The sequence below is a fragment of the Armigeres subalbatus genome, chromosome 3, assembly GCF_024139115.2.
Source record: "Armigeres subalbatus isolate Guangzhou_Male chromosome 3, GZ_Asu_2, whole genome shotgun sequence".
Lineage (NCBI taxonomy): Eukaryota > Metazoa > Arthropoda > Insecta > Diptera > Culicidae > Armigeres > Armigeres subalbatus.
Window position 1 is genome coordinate 247,366,930 of NC_085141.1, and position 22,045 is coordinate 247,388,974.

The following is a 22,045-nucleotide window of genomic DNA, read 5'->3' on the forward strand; positions in this document are numbered from 1 at the left end:
GTACTGCACAGGCCACTCCGGCCTTAGTCTGAGAAAATAATAATAATAAATAAATAAAATAGTATTTATCCATCTCGGCCAGCCTCGTTGGGTAAATTGACAACTCGTGCTGAAAAAATCATCTTTTTGCAACTAGTTGCACCAACTACTATTCATACTTTTTATATGTGTATTATAATAATCGAATCGTTATTTATTGTTTTGCGTGGCATAACGTGATATAGATATCCTTTGTCTTTTATTTCTAGTCTGGATAGGCTATAAAATAGTGCTGTCCAATGAGAAGCTCGAAGTAGCTCGAAGTTCTTCCCATCCCTCTCATGTCCATTTGTTGACAAAAAAGAACGAGCAGGACGGGAACAACTTCGAGCTACTTCGAGCTGCTCATTGGACAGCATTAATGACTCTGGCTGATTAGCCTGTGAATAAACCTTATAAATGATCAGGCATTTTCCTTGATTGGTTAATGACCTATAGAACTTATCTATATCTCACTTCAGTATTTATTTGATCCGAACAGTGTGCTACTCATCAACAACCGACGACCCTCGATATGAATTGTTTAGCTCGGCTCAAACAGTTGCACTGCTAGGTAAGTGACGCGAAGGAAAATATGTTACTGAGGTAAATCGATTCATAAATCACTCTCTGAGTTTCGCTTTCGCTACATCAAATCAAAAAAGCATCCGCCGCGTCGTCGTCGGAGATGGATGCTTCGCAGAGTTCAGCTCCAGTTACAGCCGTCAGTTGCTCCTCAACCGCCGTCGATCGCGATCGCGTATTTCTTGACGTCGTCGACCCGGTTTTCTCTGGGCTGCGGTGGTTGTACCGTGGCTGTACTCGTAGCTGCCGTAAACGATGCAATAAATATTGTTGTAGTCTACCAGGAAGGTGTGTTTCAACGATGTGTAAGTGTGTGGTTCGTGTGCGTTATTAGCTCTGTTTGTAGGGCACAACAGTGTTGTAAAATTTATGCGGGTCTCGGTTATGAATAGGCAATCGATGTCCAACAGTTCAAACGATTATTTGCCGATTAAGAATGATTAAGTGAATTCGCTGGATGCCATTCGACGGAGTCAGTGCAGATGAATGATGTTATAACAGTGCTAGTGGAATCGATAGACGTGCTTCCACAGTCAGGGTCAAATCGGAGAATGACGACTGCGAAGCATATGAATCATACAATTGACTGTGGTCATGTGGTAGTAAACTGGCGGATGATAAATGGAGTACCTACGTAGAAGTTAACATTAACTAATTCTTAACATTCTGGGCCTGGATACGTTACTGTCCTGTACCACTTTTAATTTCACTGTTTACTCCACTCAAACGTGCAAGGTAGATAGGCAAGTTTTTAATGTGCTAGAGCAAATGGGATGCTTTAGATTTGCGCGTGTTTACTATACCAAACAGACAGGTGCCACCCGAGCAAAGTCTGATATCATAAATAGAGCAAATTGAAAATATATTTTGATGTCGACATCCAATTGAAATCATGATTTGTTTTCACATTCTAATTTTCGTGATTGATTACGTTTTCTGATTTCCTTTTGCTGTATTGCTTTTTTTAAATTGTATGATATGACATCATACTGAATACTTATTTTGTTAACAAAAACCAACATCAAAATTAGATTTCAATTTGCTTTCATTGACAGCAGGAATAGTTTTCGATTTAATGCCACAGTAAGATTTTTCTGCTACAGATTGTGATCTTTTAACCGTTAAAACAACCAAAAGGCTATTAACTTGAGCTATCAAAATTAGGTGTCTTTACAACAACAAAATTAGTTATCGATTTGCTCTCAAGCTTTGCTCGGGTATTGTATCACGCACGTTGATTCAGTTTAGAAGTTGTGTGAACTTGAGCAGCAGTTACTGTTACTGTTACTGAAAGCTTTGTATGATTAAATCACGTCGTATATAAGTTGCAGCAACCAAATCAGTCTTAAGGTCACTCCTGACGGAATCCAAGTTTCCAAGTGCTCGCGTTTTCGGGGGCACACCACTCTATACGGAAGCAAAGCACAACTGTCATTTTTATTATTTCACGCATGCTGCGACGCAGCAAAGCTAAATCAACAAAAATGGCAATTGTGCGCAGTCTCCGTATCGAGTGGTGTGCCCCCGAAAACGCGAGCACTTTGAAACTTGGATTCCATCAGTAGTGGCCTTAACAATGGCCTGAATCTACTAAAATCAAACATCGTAAAAAAACCTGGTACTGAATATAGGGTTAACATTGCTTTCTGTTACAAACAAGCTGATAAAATAATTCATTCTAGTTCTAGAAATAAGAAAATCAAAACCTTTTTTTTATTGTCTTTATTAATGAGGTTTTCGGCCCTAGACCGGTTCACCTCATATAAATCAAAACCTATATGTGTTGGCACATATTGAATTTCATTTGCATAACAGTGTTACTTCACATTTTCCAATTCAGATTTAATCAATTCATCAGCATCTTTCAATTTTCTCTATGTAAGATAAGTTCAAAAACTTTAATGATAATTTCTTTATCTTGGAGAAAAACTGATACGGGACTGTTATGCGTTATGCGTAGTGAAGTAGTTCACACTTTCTATTTTTGGCTTTTCATACACTAATTAGATTTTACAGTAAGCGGCAAGAGGCAGAACTAATAAAAAGCAAGATTTTAGTCAAGGTCGATTTTAAAGGTAAAATGTTGACTTAAAATTGAAATGAGGCAATGGAATAGTAATGAAATAATCACTTGATAATCCGTAACAACCAAAAATTTATTAATATTGAGTAGATAATTTGTTAGTCATATTAATTCCCTGATAGTGACGTCATGCTCGTTTGCAGGCTACGCCCATCTGCTGTGTGTTTCGTTATCTGTGCTTTAAATGCTTAATTTGGCAAGAATTTCTGCCAGCCATTGGGGAGGAGAGGGGGGCTTGGTTTGTGAGGGGTTTTAGACCCCAGTAACGCGAACCATACAGAATGTCTGCGCACAGCAAAGGTCGTATTAATAAAAATGCAAACCGAAAACAGACAAAAGAAAAGTTTGTCATGCTTTCGCTCGCACTCGAATTACGGCGGGGAAGAGGTCGCACGCCGGCTTGTTGATTTTTAAATCGAGGAAAATTAAAACGCCGTGTTTCATTCGATATATGCTGTTTTGATCGAGCCTAACGATGTGCTTTATGATGGCAACGATTCAGTTATTTTTCACACAGTAAGAAAGTTAGACGCACATTCGAAGTGGAGGTCGACGACGAACGGCTGTTTTATTATGATGGGGTTTATTAGTGAAGAAAAGCGAAGATTTTGACACAGCTGAACAGCCGTTTGATCATAGTCGGCAACCTTGAAGTGGTGAAGTAGGGCTAAACTACAGGTCGGTAGCGATTGCACACAAAAGAAAAGCAAAATGAAGGAAATATAAATAAACCAGCGAAAACGAAAAGTGGAACCTAATTTTTTTATGGAAGAATTTTCATGTGTCTGTGATTGCGTATACGAGTGGTGTGACTGTGCCGGCGTTGATATCGTTCGAGTAATCAGCATACATAACCAAGTGAAAAAGAGTGCTTCATTTGCGACATTAACCTGGATATAATAGTTGGTTTGTAAATAAGTAATCTGAAATTATTATTCTGATTTTGGTTCCACATAGTCTTTTTTTTTAAGAAGGGAATGTTGGTTTATTTTGAAAAATCAGAAGGGTTATGTACATAACATGACCGCAAAATAGACATTGGAAAACAGAAGGGGATCATTGTGATACGAAGCATATTAAACTTGATTCCGGTTCTATTTTTTGAGAATGGCGAAAGGAAGCGGCGGTTGAAGAAATTGCCCTTTAAGTACATCTACCTACACTGATTGATGGTTTTCTTACAGGGCAAGGGGCATATCCGAGTACCATTCAGTTAGGCTATACTGTAGATATGAAGTGGACTGAAACGATTTTATTGAACCAAGTGCACTTTTCAGGGTCACAAAAAATCAATAAAAGTGAAAGATTTCCGATTTGACCTGAAAGGATTGTAAAGTTATAGTAAAGAGTCGTATCTTTTAAAAGGAGTAATGGCCGAGTTTAACTTTTACGATTCCAGCAGACGAAAACCACTGAAATTTATTTTTCAATTTGCTCTCATTTCGTCAATGATCAACCGATTTTAACAAAACAGGCATGGTTGGATCGAAAACTTAATATATTTTCAGGAAATGGGTGCGTGAATTTTCGTAATGATTTCGGATTGAGGCCAAAGTTTTTCCAAGAAACTCACGAAAAAATGATTTTGTTCATGAAAATCTATGAATGGTGAATCTAAATGCAAGCATATGTTATATTTGAGATTTCTAGGACCCAGCAGCTGGTTCTGGGTACATGGCTGCTTGATATCGGTTCCGGTAGGGACCTAAAAAGTGGACACTTCCGAAATGAGTATATTGGAACCGTTTGAATGCCCAAATGTCTTGAATTCACTCACAAAAGCAAAAGGAGCTCATGCCTTATACTTTAAAGTGTGTTTGATCACCTTCAGGTGGCCAACCTGGAGCCGGTCCCGGTGGGAACCCAATGAGGACCTTTATGGAATTGGACATATTGGTGACGTTCTACGGCTTAAAAATTGAGATTTTTCACACATAAGAAAATGGAGCTTATGCTGAGTATTTTCAAGTGGTTTTGGTCACCTTCAGGTGGCCAACTTGAGCCGGTTCCGGTGGGAACCCAATGAGGACATTTACGGATTTGATCATATTGGTGCCGTTCGACGGCATAAAATTCGGGATTTTACTCGAATAAGCGATTGGAACTAATGCTGAGTACTTCCAAGTGAGTTTGGTCACCCTCAGGTGGCCAACCTGGAGTCGGTTCCGGTGGGAACCCTATAAGGACATTTACGGATTCGAGCATATTGGTGCCGTTCGACGACTTAAAATTTGGGATTTTTCACAAATAAGCGAATGAAACTCATGCTGAGAGATGCTGAGTACTTCCAAGTGAGTTTGGTCACCCTTAGGTGGTCAACTTTGAGCCGGTTCCGGTGGGAACCCAATGAGGACATTTACGGAAGGCTTTAGGTGGCTTTGGTGGAATTTCACATAAGTTAAAAGAAATTCACAAGAAATTTCTGGAGAGCTTTCAAGGTAACTTGGTAAAGTTCTCGAAGTGCAGGAGTTCACGGAGAAATTTCAAGAGTAACTGCTAGTGGAATTTCTGGATTTAAGAGAAATTTCTGAAGGAATTTCGGAAGATTTGTTGGACGATTTTTCGGAGGAATTCTCAGCAAATCTTGGAGGCACTTCCTTCAGGAATTCCTCCGAAAGTTCCTGCAGGAATTCTTCCGGAAGTTCCTCCAGGAACAGAACTTCCGGAGGAGCTCTTGGAGCAACTTCCGGAGGAATTCTTGGAGGAACTTCCGGAGGAATTCCTGGAGGAGCTTTCGAAGGAAATCCTGGAGGAACTTCCGGAGGAATTCCTGGAGGAACTTCCGGAGGAATTCCTGTAGGAACTTCCGGAGGAATTCGGGGAGGAACTTCCGGAGTAATTCCTTGAGGTATTTCCGGAGGAATTCCTGGAGGTACTTCCGGAGGAATTCCTGGAGGAACTTCTGGAGGAATTCTTGGAGGAACTTCCGGAGGAATTCCTGGAGGAACTTCCGGATGAATTCCTTGAGGAACTTCGGAAGGAGTTCCGGAGGTACTTCCGGAGGAATTCCTAGAGGGACTTCCGAAAGAATTCCTGGAGGAACTTCCGGAGGAATTCATGGAGGTACTTCCGGAGGAATTCATGGAGGTACTTCCGGAGGAATTCATGGAGGTACTTCCGGAGGAATTCCTGGAGGAACTTCGCCACCTCGCCGTCGCTGACTGAAAATGGTCTATCACGCCTCCGCCGATAAAATTTTAATATGTGCACAGCTCTAGCACCCATAAGCTCGATATTTAAGATGTCCTCATTGGGTCATCAACTGGAACGATTCAAGGTTCCAGGTCATGAAGAACAAACACACTGAATGAGTTCCAATCCCTTATTCATGAAAAATCACGAATTTTAAGCCGACGAACTGTTGCTGTTGCTGTTAGTGGCTGTAAAGGCGCATTATTTAGCGCAAACACGTTTAAATTTTAATAAACTTAGAGAGAGTTGATCACTGGCGGCGCCAGAGCTATGGTACTGGTGGGGCACCAGCATTTTTGGCATAATTGGTTTATTTATAATTTGGCGTTAATAGTAGGAAGTACATTGGGTGCGTTATCAGTCAAGCGATAAATCAATTCAAAAAATGTCAGGCAATTTCAAATACTACGAAATTTTTATTGCATTTTACCGTCTACTAGCTGTATGTACCCGGCCTTGCTCGGAATTGCTAGTTTGATTCACAGTTTTTTCACAATCGGAAAATGAATAAACCAGTTGATCAACAGAAATTGTGTTTTCTTATTGATACTTCATCATTTGATTAAAAGAAGGCAGATTCCATTTGAAAACATTGACTGATTTTGAAAAAGGGGGATAATCGCCTTATTCCGGGCAAACGTCTATCTCTAAAGAAGGAAAAACATCCACCGATGCTTCAAACTTTCATTTACTTCCGCTATATTTACTTATGAATCACCAGATACGTATTTCGCGCGATAAACCCTCAACAAAAGTGCGCCAATATCCACGTTTCTTCACTTTGACCAGTTTCTTGAACTGAATCTCGAGCGCGATGAACCGTTTGTGAAGAACGATCGAACCGTGCTTCCGAAATTCTTTGAACACGGCGGATTTCTTGCGATAAAGTTGTGTACACACGACATCCCACCACGGACTGGGTGGTTTCCAACGAATTGAAGCTCCTGGCACTGGCGTTGTGCCTGAAGAGCGCTGTCAAGAATCAACTGGGATAGAAACTCGTACTCTTCTCGCGGGGGAAGTGTTTCTATCGACTATACGCCATCAATGGCCTCCGCATATGTGCCCCAATCGATGTGCTTCGTGAGGTCATATGAGAGGTCGACAGAAACAGATTGATTACGTTCATTGTAAATCTATACTTCGATCGGCAAATGATCACTACCATGGGATCTTGGACCACCTTCCAAGTACAGTCCAACGATAATGAGCTCGGACAAATGGAAAGATCTAGACGGCTATCTCTTGCTGGAGGAGCCACTCGTGTAACTTCTCCTGTATTCAAAATTGACATATTGAAGTCGTCGCAGAGGTCGTATATCATTGATGAACGGTTGTCGTCGTACAGTTCCCCCCAGCCTGTTCCGTGGGAGTTAAAATCTCCCAGGAGCAACAGTGGCTCGGGCATAACCGAGCAGATGTGCGAGAGATCTCTACGAGATATCGCGGTGTTTGAAGGAAGATATATCGAGACGATACTGAGGTCTTTTCCTCGAATAGTCACCTGACATGCAACAGCTTCGGTGCCTGACATCGGAGCAAAATCGACCCTATAGAAGGAGTGCTGTTTTTTCATCCCTAAAAGCACCCCTCCATATCGATTTGCCCGATCGCGGCGGATTATGTTGAAATCAGGAAAATGAAGGTTCACATCTGGTGTTAGCTATGTTTCACATAAAGCAAAAGCGTCGCATTGTAATATGTTAACTAAAAATTAAAAAATATCAAATTTTGGAAGAATACTTCGACAGTTCCACTGTAGAATCGAAATCATGTTACCCTTATTGACTAAGTTAGCCATCGAAGGATACAAATGACTCGAGGAGGGGCATTTTTGAAGCCAGCTGCTTCAGGAGAGGAGTCAGAATAGGAAGAACAGTTTTGACCATGTTCTTCACGGGGTCGGAAGCATTAAAGAAGTTGAGGATGAGCTCCACGATGCCAGAAAGTGTGAACATTGGAGCGCTCGGGAGTTCTGCTCGCTCTCTATGCTCTCTTTCTGACTAAGAAATCGCAAAAAATGGGGTAACTGGGATTTGAGATGTTCCCGGAAGCGGTGGAAACTCTCGATCATACCGATGTGACACCACAAAAGTTGAACGATGTCCCGATGTGACACCACCCGCTTTGAATTTGACCATGTTGGATTGGGGCTCACTTTGAGGCTGTTTTCTAGGCTTTTTCGAGGGTCGCTGGCTCTGTTTTATTCGCTTCCTCGTTGAGCCATTGAAAACAAAGGGAACCCCATTTCCAACCTCGGAGTCAGAGCTACCTTGATCGTCCAAAGGAAGAGATGAGTAGATGGTGTCAGAAACGAGTGGAGAAGCGGCCTTCCTCAACATTTCGGCGTAACGATAACGCTGCTGAAGAGACCGCTTCTGGCGGATTCGCTGCTGTATGTACGTTGGGCAAGCTTCAAGAGCTTGTGGAGGGCTTTCGTTACAATAGACACATTTCGGTGCCGTCTTGCACGCGCCCTCCACATGCTTCTCTCCGCATGATGCACAGCGAGGTTTATTGCAGCAGTACTGAGCGGTGTGGTCCAGTTGCTTGCAATTAACACAATTCATCGCCTTCGGTACATACAGCCGACGATACAGGTATACGAAGTTTGCCAATCACTACGTAGTCAGGCAGTGCGGACGCGGAAAAGGTGACACAGAAAGAGTCAGACGGGGAATAACTCCGCTTCTCTCCCTCCTACGACACCGAATACATTTGTTTGCAATCCAGTATCGCAACAGGAGGCAAAGAAACGTTCTTGAAACGATCGAAACCTTGTTTCAAATCGTCGAATGTCATACTTCCCTCCGTCACCACCCCCACGATCTCACACACTGCTGACGGTAAATACACCTTATATTCGAGAGTGAAAAGCTCACAGGTGGCAATCTCGTTGGCCTGTTTGCGATCACTGACTGTGACGCGAAGTTTACTGGACCCAACCATGTCAATGGTTATGACAGATGAGAATCGCTTTTCCAGATCTTTGCTGATCTGGCTGATATTCAAACATTTGCCTTTGGGTCGAAAGAAAACAACATACGGCCACTAGAGGGTAGACCTTGGGACGGGGGTTCGTAGAGGAAATTTTAGCGTTGCTGGGGTCAATTTCGTTTTGGTTTGGAACACTCGAATGCAACGAATTATTAGACATGGAATAGGAAGTACCCCCGCCATCTTCGCCTTCGCGCATTGCGGACACGAAATGCGCCGCTGCAGCGAGGCACAATCTATTTTAAAACTAAACAATTATCACAAGGACAGAAAAAAAACACACACACATAAAATAATGATTTGGAACAGAGGGGAAGACGAGTAAAAAAGAAAGAAAAAAAAAAACTATACCAGTAAGATGGAGAAGAGAGGGGAACAATGAGCTCAAGTAAATACTTGCGTTCAAACTACTGTGTCGCCGGCTAACAGTTCTGGCAGCACACACTGGCTCGATAGACACTCGCCGGTGGTGCGGTCGAAGCGAACCACGCAATTGTTGGTGTTCTCACCGCACACAACACTGCAACTGGGTGGATGGATGGTGGCAGGACGGCAGCGTCTGTGTTGGTGGAGACGCACGATGGATGATGACTGTCGGCGTGGGTCGATGACGCCTGCGCCTGTGATGGACGCTGAAGAAACTACAAAGTTTTGCGTAGTTTTGTAAAACCAACGAAATGGCTACTTAACTGCTTCAGCTAAACACCACATCCACTCAAGCACTATGCTTCAAATTTTGGAATGTTTTTCCAAAAACTTACAATTCAAAAATTATTTCAGGTATTCCTTCGGATACCATCGAAAGTTCCATTCCCTCGGAAATTTCTCCAGTAATTCTTCTGGAACTCTCAGCAAAAATCCCTTCCACAAATTTAGGACAATATCAGCAATTTTCTTGGGAGTTTACGATCGAGTTGTTAACAGAAGTGAAAACGGAACTCCTTAAGACATTGCCGACATTAAATTTGTCAAGGAATATCTTTGGACATTCCTCCAGTTGTTTTTTTTTTTCGGAATTAAGTCTGTTTTTTTTAGGAAATTACATCGAAGATAAATCCAACAATTCGTTTGGACATTCCCCAAGACATTCTTTTGAAAATTCAAAGAAGCAATTCTAAGAAAATTTCGAAAATTTCTTCGGAAATTCCTTTACGAATTCTTTTAGAAATTTCTTTGGAAATTCCTTCAGGAATTCCTTCTAAATTCCTTTGAATTCCTCGTCCAGGAAATCCTTCGGAAATTCTTTTAGTAAAATATATACCTGCAGGAACTATTCCGGATTTTTTTTACGAATTTTTCCGATAATTTATTAAGGTATGAGATAGGAAATACTAAAGGAATTTTCGGAAGAGTCTCTATCGAAATTTAAAAGGAATGTACAGATGAAATTTACGAAAGAAATTTTAAAGTAATTTCCGAATAATCCTAAAAGAATTTCTGAATGAATTTCAGAAGTGACTTCCGAAAAAAATCTTAAAGGAATATCCGAAGGTTTCAAGGAATTTCTAATTAAGGAGGAATCCGGAAGAATGTCCGAAGAAATTTAAAAAAAAAATCGGAAGACTTCCTGGATGAAGTTCTGAAGAAATTCAATAATACTAATAATAGGAATAGGGTAAGTTTACCGGTTTAGGCCAACTTAGTTGCTTATTTGGCCAACCCTGAAAAATGAATATTTTCCAAAAACTATCCATTAGTTTTCACAGTGAAGAATCATAAGGAATGTATCCCCTGTTACAGCTAATAAAACAATCGAAAATTGCTATATTATAAGAAATACTGGCTAAATAAATATCATGATAAAGAGCAGGCCTGGTAGCGGGTCACTTTTTTCGTATCAGTCACTCGAAAGTCTCTTTTTCAAGCTAAAGTCACTTTTTCTCGTAAAAAGTAACTATTTTCAAACATTTTGGCCAAAATGTAGGTAAAATTCCATTGAGATGTGGAATAGTAACCGAGAACCTACCGATATCGAGTCGAAGAACATCGAATCATGGAGGGCCTATTGTAGCTTGTGAAAATAATGAATGAAATCGTATCGCTTCAATGAACCTGCTGTGACGATTTGCGCTAAACAGATAGAAACATCGTTCAGGACTTGGTTGATCGGGTAGATCGCATCTTTGGAACTCCCGGGCGTTTTTGAGAACCTTAAAGGTCTGTAGTAGCTATTAAACATAATGAGTGAAACTCTTTCGGCTCAATGGACCTGCTGGGATGTTTAGCGATGCACAAATATATCGCTCAGGATTCGGTTTATCGGGTAGATCGTCTGCTTTGAGCTCCAGGACGTTTTGGAGAACCAGAAAGGCCTGTAGTAGTTTGTAAAAGTAATGAGCGAAATCCTATCAGCTCAATGAACCTGCTGGGATCTTTAGCGATGCACATATACATCGTTCAGGACTTGGTTGATCGGGTAGATCGTATCGAAATCATGTCACAATCATGAGAAGAAGTATATGTAAAACGTGCGGCCATTGTGATTATTTTTCAGACACGGTCGAAGGCATATGATTCAGGATGCAGCGGTCAGTGAACAAATGAAACTTGATTCATGTAATCCTATTATAATAACGTGCAATCAATGCTGGTTTTTTAATTTGTTCAAAAATTTGTTCAAATTTCAAAACCAGAGTGGCCATCTTGCTCCACATTCTCCTACTGTGGTAGCCTAAGCAGTTAATTTATGTTAGTTCTTTTTCTTCTTCATTGGCATTACATCCCCCACTGGGACATTGTCGCCTCGCAGCTTAGTGTTCATTAAGCACTTCCACAGTTAACTGCGAGGTTTCTAAGCCAAGTGACCATTTCTGCATTCGTATATCATGAGGCTAACACGATGATACTTTTATGCCCAGGGAGATCGAGACAATTTCCAAACCGAAAATTGCCTAGACCGGCACCGGGAATCGAATCCAGCCACCCTCTGCATGATCTTACCGCACGACTAAGGCGGGTTACACAAATTAGATTGCAAATGCTGACGCAAATTGTGTGTTCCTGCCTAGTCCAAACCTAAGACATTTAAACTATCTCGACTGAAATACCGGGTGACTGAGCCCATGTAGGTCATTGCAATTCGAAACACCGCGGAAGCCTGTGCCCGCATTAAACAGCTGATAAGCCACCATTGATTGTGCCTTCAAATTACCTTTTTTTAGTCATATGAGTGAGAGCGTAGCAAACGCATCTAAATAAAAACATGAGTAATGCAGAGCCAGAACTCGTGATGTTGATACGGTAGACGGTGGGTTTCACCTAAACACTTGATCACAGCAAAACGGACGTATCACCTATGTATGTTATGGCATACAACATTATGCTTTATCGTGAACTGAAAGCATTGCTCAGATTGTTTAAAGATATAGACGATTTTCAAAGATACTGAAGATGAGATCTTCTTCAACGGATGTACATTCCATCGCAACTTCGTATAAAATGGTTTGCTGGATGAAATATTACATAAGATTGTAGCGGTTTGGCAAGGTGTTCTAATCGACATGTTGTTGTTCATGCTTCCTACTTTGCATCTCATGGTAGAATTAGAAATAGTGTGATATTCTCGAAATGCGGAAGAGTCATTTCTACCTCAATTAGTAGAAATGTTGATGCTATAGATCGTATTTTCATGACGGCCTGTATTTGGAACAGCAAAATGACTTTATAGGAAGAACGTAATTCTACGTCAAAAAGCGGAGGCTCGTTTGTAGACTACAAAAATCAATGGGATTAGATTATTGGAATACATTCAGTTTCCCCAACACATACGCAAAAAAAGCTTTCTCGAATTCGTGAACCAGCCAAAAATACACCGTGATTTAAGTCATGGATTCGGGAACACCAGTTATGTTGTTCCCTAAACCGTTACTCAACGAAATACACAGTGAACTCGTTAGTACACGAATTCATGAACGCTTTTTTGTGTGCTTTTTTTTTGCTGGAAGCGTCCCAACATCAAGGACAAGCCTTCCGGAATTTAAATCTATTCGCTTTTTCAAGGGCATTCCACTAAATACGGAAGCAACGATCAACCGCCATTTCTATTATTAAGGGTTTTACTGCGTCGCAGCATGCGTGTAATAATAAAATTACAGTTGTGCGTTGCTACCGTATTGAGTGGGGGTTTTTGTCGACCAAATTTTATGAAATTTGGCCACAATATTCTTCGATATGCAAAGAATGTTTAGGCCAAATTTGAGCATAATCAGTCATAAAAAACCTCCTGACACTAATAGAACAAAACCTGCCAAAGCCGTTATTCCCCCTATCGAGCCTTTTGTGCTTGTATGGCTTTTTTATGTCGAAAAATAGCCCGTCGATACTTCCGAAGCTTTGTTATCATCAAGGAATGTAATTGTCGCTGAAAAATGCAAAAAAAAAACAAGCAACAAGAGAGAATAACCATAACTCTTTGTCCACATCTGCAGAGGATAAAGACAATGTTGCGTTCCATTTTATTTGCAACGAACATAAAGAAATAATTGTTATGAACTTTTCAAACTGCGACAACTTGTTCATTTCATTTATTTAGTGAACATCTAAACAGATAACACTGAATCAACAATTTGACGCCACAATACACGGTTCGAGGCCGCATCTCTCCATCCTCGGATACGCCCCACGCTCGCCAAGTCGTTCTTGTCGACAACTTGTATATTTCTGAAATAATACACAAATCATATCAACAGCTGGTTAAGTTTATGTTTAAACATTGATAACTGATACTTATTTAACCAAAAACATCATCGAAAACCGACAACCTCGCTAAATGCGCGGCAGGCGATCATTGTCATATTCCACGGTGCCCCGGTAGACCGTTATTATAAAATAAATAAAAATGTCCATCAAAACCAAGTACAGGGCTCGATTCCTGTGGTAATTCTGCACCTCTGGACCATTTTTTTTAAAATCCCTAGGAGGAATCTCAAGAAATCTTGATTTGAAGTTTTTAGTTAAGAAATTTCAAAAGAATCCAAAAATATCACCAAAAACCCTGATTAATCCACCTAGATAGATGTCCTTTAATTCTTCTTGAACCTGCCAGTCGGAAGTAACCACCAGCTTTATAGGGTTGCCGTCCGGCATTCTTGAAATATGCCCTGCCCACCGTACCCTTCCAGCTTTAGCTACCTTCTTGGTATTGGGTTCGCCATAGAGCTGGGCGAGCTCTTGTTTCATCCTTCGCCGCCACACACCATTCTCTTGCACAACGCCAAAGATTGTTGCCGTTATTAGAACTATAAATATTTACAACTGACATATCTTACCTAAATGACTTAAGTATGTTTTTGTATGGCTAACTTGCTCGATTTTAGTATAAGTTTTGCTTTCAATGTTTAATAGAATGAAAGGTAAAAATTAATTTCAATTTAGTGTTTATCTTCTTCTTCTTCTTCTTATTGGCATTACATCCCCACACTGGGACAGAGCCGCCTCGCAGCTTAGTGTTCATTAAGCACTTCCACAGTTATTAACTGCGAGGTTTCAAAGCCAAGTTACCATTTTTGCATTCGTATATCATGAGGCTAACGCGATGATACTTTTATGCCCAGGGAAGTCGAGACAATTTTCAATCCGACAATTGTCTTGACCGGCACCGGGAATTGAACCCAGCCACCCTCAGCATGGTCTTGCTTTGTAGCCGCGCGTCTTACCGCAATTTAGTGTTTATGTATGGAGAGAATGGAGATGGAGAACGGAGAGAAGTAAGACCAGAGTTCGTGTAGAATAATAGTAGTTAGAAGCTGTTATACTCGATCACAGCATTTATTAACCAATCTTTGCTGCCAAATCTCGTCAAAGTTCTAATCAACGGACTAGAAAAAGCATGTTTGATATGTAAGCCACAACCTATTCCGGTACCTCTACAGAACTCTGGAACATGATAATTCAAAATATGGTACTTTGACGTGAATGGAAGCTGCGGCTTTTTCCAGCTGCTAGCAAAGCCATCAATTGCTTCCTCAAAACCATGCTCGAGTTTCAAAGAGCTGTATCTTTTTTTAAATCAATCAGAACCTGCTGATTGAAATATTAATTAGAAAATTGTTAATGTTCAAGCAGAGTAATGACGTAATCCGAAAGATCAGGATTCTGTGAACTCTATGCAATTTGTTGATGCCTCATCTGTACTTGATTCAACCATAAATTTACTCAACATGGCGTTTCTCGAGCAACTTTAAAATCGTATTAACAATTCCAAACTAGATGTGTAGTGACGCAGATAATCAAAGGTTCATTTTGTTTCTTTATTAAAGTGTTTTTAAAAGTTCAAAATTTGAATATTTCTTCGTCGTAACCGAAAACCCAAAAGAATATGCACAAAGCTTGTAATTTTTTTTCTTTCTCTTGTGCATTTTTCCTGATGTTTTCCTTGGTTCTCGAGATCTCATTCTATATGCCGAGCTCACTCTTGAAAATCGTAGCTTTTCCTTACCGCCATTTTTGGAGTCATTACCAGTCCGATGATCCTTTCGCGGGGAAATCTCAGAATATGATAAAGCTCCGTCAATTCAATTGTTGCAGCATCTGACGAAGATCTAACCTGTTATATAATGCTAAACAACTAAACTACTAACAAATCTTTAAGCTGTTGGTTTTTTCATCATTTTTTTCCATACTCCAATCTTTACTTCTGATGCTAGAATACATTTGTGAATACAATAAAAAAATACAAACTTTAATCTGAATGGCATTCAACAAAGAATCTGCAGCCTGCACGTGAATTCATGAATGGTTCTGAACGAGAGGTAGCATTCTTGAAGATCGACGGCTTCAAGCCATACAAAAAACATACCTAAGTCAGTTTGGTGAGCTTAATCAGTTGTAAAAATTTATAATTGTAATAAAGGCAACGCATGTAAACTGGTTGAAAACAACTTGGACCACTTTTTGAACGGCTTTGAAGGTATTTTGGGGATATTATTGAATTAAAATATAGATTCTTTTGAAATTTCTTAATTAAAAACTTCAAATCAAGATTTCTCGAGATTCCTCCTAGGGATTTTTTTAAAAATTGGTCCAGAGGTGCAGAATTACCACAGGAAACGAGCCCTGTACTTGGTTTTGATGGACATTTTTATTTTATATTAACGGTCTACCGGGGCACCGTGATATACTGTTGCAGCTTGGGACAAACGTTGTTATTTTACATTCCCTGGTTATCATGCATTAAACGAAATTAAACAAAAACATTGTACGCCATATTGAATGAATGGTGGGTATTCGTATTAGTTAGCCTTCTCTTCAGTTCCCTGGCCGAACACGCAGTAGTGAGTAGCTAATATTAAGCTTGTTATACACTAGAACGTAAGAGCTCTTTTACACCCACGCCACACATCCACCTATCTCTCCGAAATAAAAAGGGAGTTGATCGAACATTTTTCACCCAAAGTCGTTTGTTACGTTTGAAGGCACTTCAAATTGAATCGAATTTGTAGACGCATCGTGATCATATGCGTCAGCGGTTCGAGCGGCGAAGTAGCACAACCTAGCGATAAATGTTTCCAAGTTCGAATTCGGCCGCGAATCGATCGATTTTCTGGGACAGTCCGTCACCGCCCAAGGAAGCCGTCCTCTGCCAGATCGCGTGGAAGCCATCCCAAATTTTTAGCTGCCGTCTACAGTGAAGGAGTTGAAAGATTTTTTTCCATGGTTCTTTTTTTCGAAGGTTTGTCTGAAATGCAATTGAGCCTTAAATTCCGTTGCTGGCAATACACGCAACGATTGGCGCTTTGATGTTGCATGAGGAATAAGAAGTAGAAAGATGATAATCGAAAAAATCTCCACGGGAAACCATACGAAGAAGTTTTTAAAACCCTTCTCAAAAATTCTAGAAGCAATTTAATTAAAAACGGTAAGCAGTACGGAGTTGGATTTTTCTTTTTCAAGATTTTTTAAGATTTTTTAAGCATTTCCAAGAAGCATGACATACATCTTGGAATTCTCACAACTATCGAATAACTTTACAAGCTTCCAGGAGAAGTCATGGATCACAGAAATAAAAAAAAATATTTTCAATTGTCTAATTATTGCTTACTACTAGAATTTCACATTAACTATCATAAATAGCTATGGATCTACAAAAAAAAAATCGTGTGAAAATACCAAAAAATCGTGTTATTATCACATAATCTTTTGGGAGCTCAGAATCTTTATGGCAGATTCAGGGCTTTGGGATGGTTCTGGTTAATCAGATTCTAATAAATCTTTTGAGGTTTGCAGAAAACTTTTTTCCGTGGCCTTCTAATAAATAATCCAATTAATTGTGATTTATTTACCATATGCAGTCCCGAAAAACTTTGTTTCACATAATTGATTTATTTTCCGATTAGGTCTCGTGCAGAAATTTCTGTTCTTTTGGTAAGGAAGCCCCCCTTTCCAAATAGAGGAGGGGCCTCGAACCATCTTAAGAACCTTCCCCGGTCTCAAAACCCTCTGCATACAAATTTTCACGGCGATTGCTTCAGTAGTTTCCAAGTCTACAAGGGTCAGACAGACAGAAATCCGTTTTTATGTATATAGGTTACTTCTAAAAAATCGGCACCAACATTTCAAAAGGGCGAAACTGTTTTTGTAAACAAGAGCTTCTCACGTCTCTGGTGGGCTTATTTGTGCTCACCCACGTAATCCAGCACCATTAAATGAAAGAAGAGGATTCGATGCTTCCATCAGTGGTATTGGATTGCGTGGGTGGGCTCAAATTAACCAACCAGCGACGTGAGAAGCTTTTGTTTACAAAAGCAGTTACGCCCTTTTGAAATGTTGGTGCCGAAATGTCATTGATTACATTTGCAGATGTCAACAAATCTGAAAACCTTCAGAGTTAAAAAAGTAAAATTTGGACATCTTCGAGTGATTTTGGGATTATAAATTGCCTGATGTCCTAAAGAATAATTAGTGATATATTGCTTTAAGATCTCTAAAACCTCTGTGATTATTGTTTAGACTCTGATTAACTTTAATCGCCTTTTGCTAACACACAAATTCTTGCCCGCCAATGACTTCATATGTTCTTACCATATTCAATGAATATGATTCATGGATAGGACAACGCTTTGACTGTCCCACCCAGGACAATTCATGCGTAGGTCATGTAATACTTGTCCCATCCACTCCCGGCGCCACTGATCGTAAGCTAAACGCAATTTACCTCGCGATAAGGCACTTTAAGTTCATGATAGAAGGACGAAACTGTCTACAACCACCTACAACGACCATAAGGCAATAATGATTCCCTTCCACAATTAGCTCGACAAAACTTTTAACTGCCAATCTGGCCAGCTCGACTCCATTTGGGCAAATAACGGCAAAGAAACATTGTTGTTCCATCATTAGACTTTGCTTGCTGTTGACCAGAAAACTGATGATGATCTGATGATCAGCAATGTAACAGAAAATCTTCTTTGAACTTGAAGCTCTATACCATTCCAGGGAACATAAAACACCAACGATATAAACCACCAAATTTATGATCAACGATATAAACCACCAAATTTATGACGGAGAGGTTCATTTGATCTAGTATACGCAAATATAGCATTACTCGGTGGCCAGAGGAATTCCCTGTTCCGAACATGACCATGCCAACGATTGCTCAAATTCTTCTGCCGGATGGAGCTCGTTCTGGTGTTCCTACCTACAATCACAGATAACAGATATTTAGGCTAGAACAAATTTTATTGAAAATCCTGTGTAAACTTTTGAATTGATATACGTTGGCCCACTACTGCCATCTACTCAACTGATTGCGGAAGTACATACGGACGCAGCTGATTAGCAACCGTCGAACGCAGCCACTGCATTTGACAACCGCATTCGGGCTGCGTTTTCCACAACAATGATCTTTGCGCCATCTCCAAACGATTGCGAAACGCGTTCCCTATAGGGAACACATTCAAATTAACGGTTGTGGATGCTTACACACGTATCGGATGCCAGCCTAAATATCTGTTATCTGTGCTACAATACAACCGACTAGCAGTGGTTAATCGAATCGTCGCTATTTTGTAAGCATACTCGTATGGTTGGAGTTACACACCTTCGCACAACTGCATACCCTCCGCAATCGAAGGAAACCATCACACGGTGGCATAGAACCCTGAAATCAATCACACTTTGTCACGACCCCGTTCCATGGAGCGAACACCTTCCGTTGTATTGCTTGGTTTGTGAACTGCCTATAAGGAGGACATTCTACCATCACCAGCTGAGATGGTATATGGAATAACTCTCCGTATACCGTCCGAGTTTTTCCCTGACAACTGAAAGGAATGCGCAATCTGCGCCTGACAGAAAAAAAACATGACACGGTAGTCAAAACATCTTCGTTCATCAGGACCTGCAAACATACGATACCGTTTTCGTGCGCAACGGTTCTGTGTGGCCATCGTTATCGCTTCCATATGAAGGACCATTCGAGGTCGTGAACAGAAACGAAAAGTTCTTAAAAGTGAACATAAAGGATTCCCAAGTAACATTCTTAGTTTAATAACGCTTTCGAAGACCATTATTTACTCTACAAGAGTACCTTAAAACCATTATAAAACCAAAATTTTACTGGGGTTGGGTGGATATTCAGGTTGACCAACTGAAATCTGGAAGACCAGGAATCGCCTAGGTACTACTGACCCCGCTACTACAAGCGTCGCTACGATTTCACCGATTAGGGTCACTCGTTTTGGCCGACGATATGTAATTCCACTCTGATATCGTTAGATACACGGGGGCAGCAGGGACTATGTCCAAGGGCTTGACGATCCCTCCCCAGGCCATCTGCGAGCTGTGGCGCCTGCCTAGGATGTGGTGGGGTTTGACAGTGGGCCCTGTTAAACCTCTATAAAAAGCTGCATGTATCCGCTCAAAGCGCAAAAGCCCAAGTCCTGGTGTTAGATGGGACGCTAAACAGCCCTGACACGACGGCCCTCCGACGAGACAGGAGGTTTGCAAGGCCCAATAAGCCGCCTTTAAAAACAACCGTTACGAACGACATAGAAGATAATACGACTCGATACAATCGGCAACGACCTAGGCGACGAATAAAGGATCACGATCGAAAGCTTGGAACATGGAACTGCATGTCGCTAGGCTTCGCAGGTTGCGACAGGATAATCTACGATGAATTACATCCCCGTAACTTCGACGTCGTAGCGCTGCAGGAAATATGCTGGACAGTACAGAAAGTGTGGAAAAGCAGGCATCGAGCGGCTACCTTCTACCAAAGCTGTGGCACCACCAACGAGCTAGGAACCGGCTTCATAGTGCTGGGTAAGATGCGCCAACGTGTGATTGGTTGGCAGCCAAAATAAACGTAAGGATGTGTAAGCTGAAGATTAAAGGCCGTTTCTTCAACTATAGCATCATCAACGTGAACTGCCCACGCGAAGGGAGACCCGACGACGAGAAAGAAGCGTTCTACGCACAGCTGGAGCAGACATACGATGGATGCCCACTGCGGGACGTCAAAATCGTCATCGGTGACATGAACGCTCAGGTAGGAAGGGAGGAAATGTATAGACCGGTCATCGGATCGGATAGTCTGCATGCCGTATCGAACGACAACGGCCAACGATGCATAAACTTTGCAGCCTTCCGCGGAATGTTAGTCCGAAGCACTTTCTTCCCCTGCAAGAATATCCACAAGGCCACATGGAAATCACCTAATCAAGTAACGGAAAACCAAATCGACCACGTTCTAATCGACGGTAAATTCTTCTCCAACATCACGAACGTACGCACTTACCGCAGTGCGAATATTGAATCCGACCACTACCTCGTTGCAGTATGTCTGCGCTCAAAACTCTCGACGGTGATCAACACGCGTCGGAGACGTCCGCCGCGGCTAAACATTGGGCGGCTACAAGACGGTAGACCAGCCCAAGACTACGCGCAGCAGCTGGAAGTGGCACTCCCAACGGAAGAGCAGCTAGGCGCAGCATCTCTTGAAGATGGCTGGAGAGATATTCGATCCGCCATTGGAAGCACCGCAACCGCTGCACTAGGCACGGTGGCTCCGGATCAGAGAAACGACTGATATGACGGCGAATGTGAGCAGTTAGTTGAGGAGAAGAATGCAACATGGGCGAGATTGCTGCAACATCGCACGAGGGCGAACGAGGCACGATACAAACGGGCGCGGAACAGACAAAACTCGATTTTCCGGAGGAAAAAGCGCCAGCAGGAATATCGAGACCGTGAAGAGACGGAGAAACTGTACCGCGCTAATAACACACGAAAGTTCTATGAGAAGTTGAACCGTTCACGTAAGGGCCACGTGCCACAGCCTGATATGTGTAAGGACATAAACGGGAACCTTCTTACGAACGAGCGTGAGGTTATCCAAAGGTGGCGGCAGCACTACGAAGAGCACCTGAATGATGATGTGGCAGACGAAGATGGCGGTATGGTGATGGACCTGGGAGAACGCGCGCAGGACATGATTCTACCGGCTCTGGATCTCCAGGAAATCCAGGAGAAGATTGACCGGCTGAAAAACAACAAAGGGACGATTCAAATATGACGTCCACTACTTTTTGAGATTTCTAGACCCCCCCTCCCCCCTCTGTCACGCTTTTTTGTATACCTAGTATATGCAGTGTCACAAAGTCTTAGACCCCCTCCCCCCTAAAACCTGTTACATCATTGTTGAACGACCCCAAAGCCCCTGGGGTTGACCAACTACCAGGAGAGCTATTCAAACATGGTGGTGAGGAATTGGCTAGAGCGCTGCACTGGGTCATTACCAAGATTTGGGAGTAGGAAGCAGGAGTGGATGGAAGGTGTCGTGTGTCCCATTTACAAAAAAGATGATTAGCTGGATTGTAGCAAATACCGTGCAATCACATTGCTGAACGCCGCCTGCAAGGTACTCTCCCAAATTTTATGCCGTCGGCTAGCACCAATTGCAAGGGAGTTCGTGGGCAGTAACAGGCGGGTTTTATGGGCGAACGCTCCACCACGGACCAGGTGTTCGCCATTCGCCAAGTACTGCAGAAAAGCCGCGAATACAACGTGCCCAAACATCATCTATTCATAGACTTCAAAGCCGCATATGATACAATCGATCGGTACCAGCTATGGCAGCTAATGCACGAACACGGTTTTCCGGATAAACTGACACGGTTGATCAAAGCGACGATGGATCGGGTGATGTGCGTAGTTCGAGTTTCAGGG

At 41.6% G+C, this 22,045-nt stretch overlaps 1 protein-coding gene across 6 annotated transcripts in view; it reads left to right on the top strand.

Annotated features, from left to right (window-relative positions):
- The first annotated feature begins 695 nt into the window (after positions 1–695).
- Positions 696–22,045, top strand: part of LOC134223224 (phospholipase D2) — a 55,933-nt gene continuing 34,583 nt past the window's right edge. Inside the window, exons 1-2 of one of the 6 annotated variants that reach the window (XM_062702372.1) lie at positions 763–908; positions 3,204–3,596. Coding sequence is in view for 2 of the 6 variants with exons in the window: in XM_062702368.1 (XP_062558352.1) it covers positions 711–891 (181 nt within the window). In the remaining 4 variants the exon portion in view is untranslated. Of the gene's footprint in view, positions 909–3,188; positions 3,597–22,045 lie in introns of all 6 variants that reach the window. The other 5 variants (XM_062702371.1, XM_062702374.1, XM_062702373.1 and 2 more) reach the window with 5 other exon arrangements.